We start from the raw sequence: 1,804 nt of genomic DNA, 5'->3' as shown, positions 1-1,804 counted from the left end.
CAATTTTTTCTTTTTAGGAAGGTACATGTTTTAGAGTATCTCAATTAATCAATTAATTTATCCTTCAGAAATCCTTGCCCATTGCCACTAGTTTTTTGCTTGGGGACAGAGGTTATAGAATCAAGATGGCAACAAGTAAGAAATGCAAACAGCTTTGCACTGGAGTTCTCTAGAGCTAGTAAATGTTGGTAATTGTATAGATATTTGCTGCTTTGGTTTTTGGGATGAATTTGATCAGAAGATTCAGTTAAAATGTACAAGTGTTTCTTTTTAATTCTGTTATCGGGACTGTTTTGTGTGTAGTTGGTGTATATAGAATTCCAATATACTTTCAATATCTCAGTGTGCAGAAGCAGCCATATGTCCAGAGGTTGTATGGGCATGTTTTTGTTTTCAGACTGTAAATAAATGTGCAAATTAAGCCTTATAAACGTTTGTTTGGCCTGACTTTAAAACATTACTTGTCATGTACTGATTTTTGGTTTGGTTCAGGTTTCAGCACCTCTATAACTCACACATGAAAAGAGGTTTAGGACTATCTGCTAGCAGTATGGATTTTAGGAATTCCACCTGTGAGATTTAAATGTTGATTTGACAAAATACTTAACATAATGTCAGGATTCTGGAAGAATTCCAGGTTTGGTGTGATAGACATTAAGAGCTGGCTCTTAGCATGTCTGGCTCATACTTCCACGATTCAAATCCATTACGATTCCAACGTGCATTTCACTCTGTGCAACTTGTTCTTCATAATGCTCTCTCCCAAATAACCTAAATGCCTGAGCTGGCAGTGATTTACCGTAAATGTAAAGTTCCCAAATGCTCTAGAACACTGTGAGTACCTGGACTACTGCCTCTTGTTTCTGGGAAAGGCAGTCTCCATCCCGTTTTCAACATCCCCTTTTTGGTATTTCTTATTTTCAGAGTTGTTTCATCTCTTAACTTCCTGTAAGCAGGGATATTCAAGGAACTATGCAGTATTTCCAGCTGTGTATTTATTAATTTTTCAGGAAATATCTTCAACTCTTGGGTTCCTTCTTGCTGAGCAGGTGTCCCCATCAAGGGAGATGAGGAGAAGGTAAGGCAAAAGGGGGAATGTGGGGACCAGACTTGTCATCCCCACTGTAGTTGGTCTCTTCCAGCAAGTTGGCAGTTTGGGGTTGGACTAGATGACTTTTAAAGGTCCCTTTCAACCCAAACTATTCTGTGCTAACCCCAAGCAGCAGAACGCAGGCAGCTGAGGGCACAGAGGCTGCAGGAGGAACACACATCCTGGGGCTTCACCTATGGCATAACTCCTACCCAATAAATGGTGTTCATCTTTTCCCTTAACTTGACCTGCTATAGGGGAAAAGCCTCTGCGTTGTGTTGGTGATTCCAACATCCATAAATCTGAGTTGGAAGGGATCCATAAGGCTTGTCAAGTCCAGCTCCTGGCTCTGCACAGGGCACCCCAACAATCCCACCCTCTGCCTGAGAGCATTTTCCAAACTGCTCCTGGAGCTCTGTCAGCCTGCTGCTGTGACCACTTCCCAGGAAAATCTGTTCTAATGTCCAGCTACGCTCTGGATGAAGAACCTTTCACTAATATCCAACCTCACCTTCCCGCCAGAGCTCCAGCTATTCCCTCGTGTCCTGTCGCTGATCAGCAGAGAAATCAGTGCCTGCGTCTCCACTGCCCGGTGCAACACAATAAACGCAGCCTCTCGGCCGTGCGGCGGAGCCGCCCGAGCGCGGTGTGCGTGGGGCCGGGTCCCGTGCCCAGGCTGGCACTCGGGGTTGCCCCGCGTGTCCCGGTGCTCCC

General features: G+C 44.7%; 1 protein-coding gene across 1 annotated transcript in view; it reads left to right on the top strand.

The window, feature by feature from the left end:
- CENPN (centromere protein N) overlaps positions 1–1,079 on the top strand; it is a 9,351-nt gene extending 8,272 nt beyond the window's left edge. The window contains exon 11 of the mRNA XM_017741091.1: positions 1,011–1,079. Coding sequence (XP_017596580.1) covers positions 1,011–1,045 — 35 coding nt within the window. The 3' untranslated portion in view covers positions 1,046–1,079. The remainder of the gene's footprint in view (positions 1–1,010) is intronic.
- The last annotated feature ends 725 nt before the right edge of the window (positions 1,080–1,804 follow it).

This window comes from Corvus brachyrhynchos, unplaced genomic scaffold (assembly GCF_000691975.1).
Source record: "Corvus brachyrhynchos isolate BGI_N302 unplaced genomic scaffold, ASM69197v1 scaffold26, whole genome shotgun sequence".
NCBI lineage: Eukaryota > Metazoa > Chordata > Aves > Passeriformes > Corvidae > Corvus > Corvus brachyrhynchos.
Note: the sequence above shows the minus strand (reverse complement) of the source record. Positions and strands in the feature narration are given on the sequence as shown.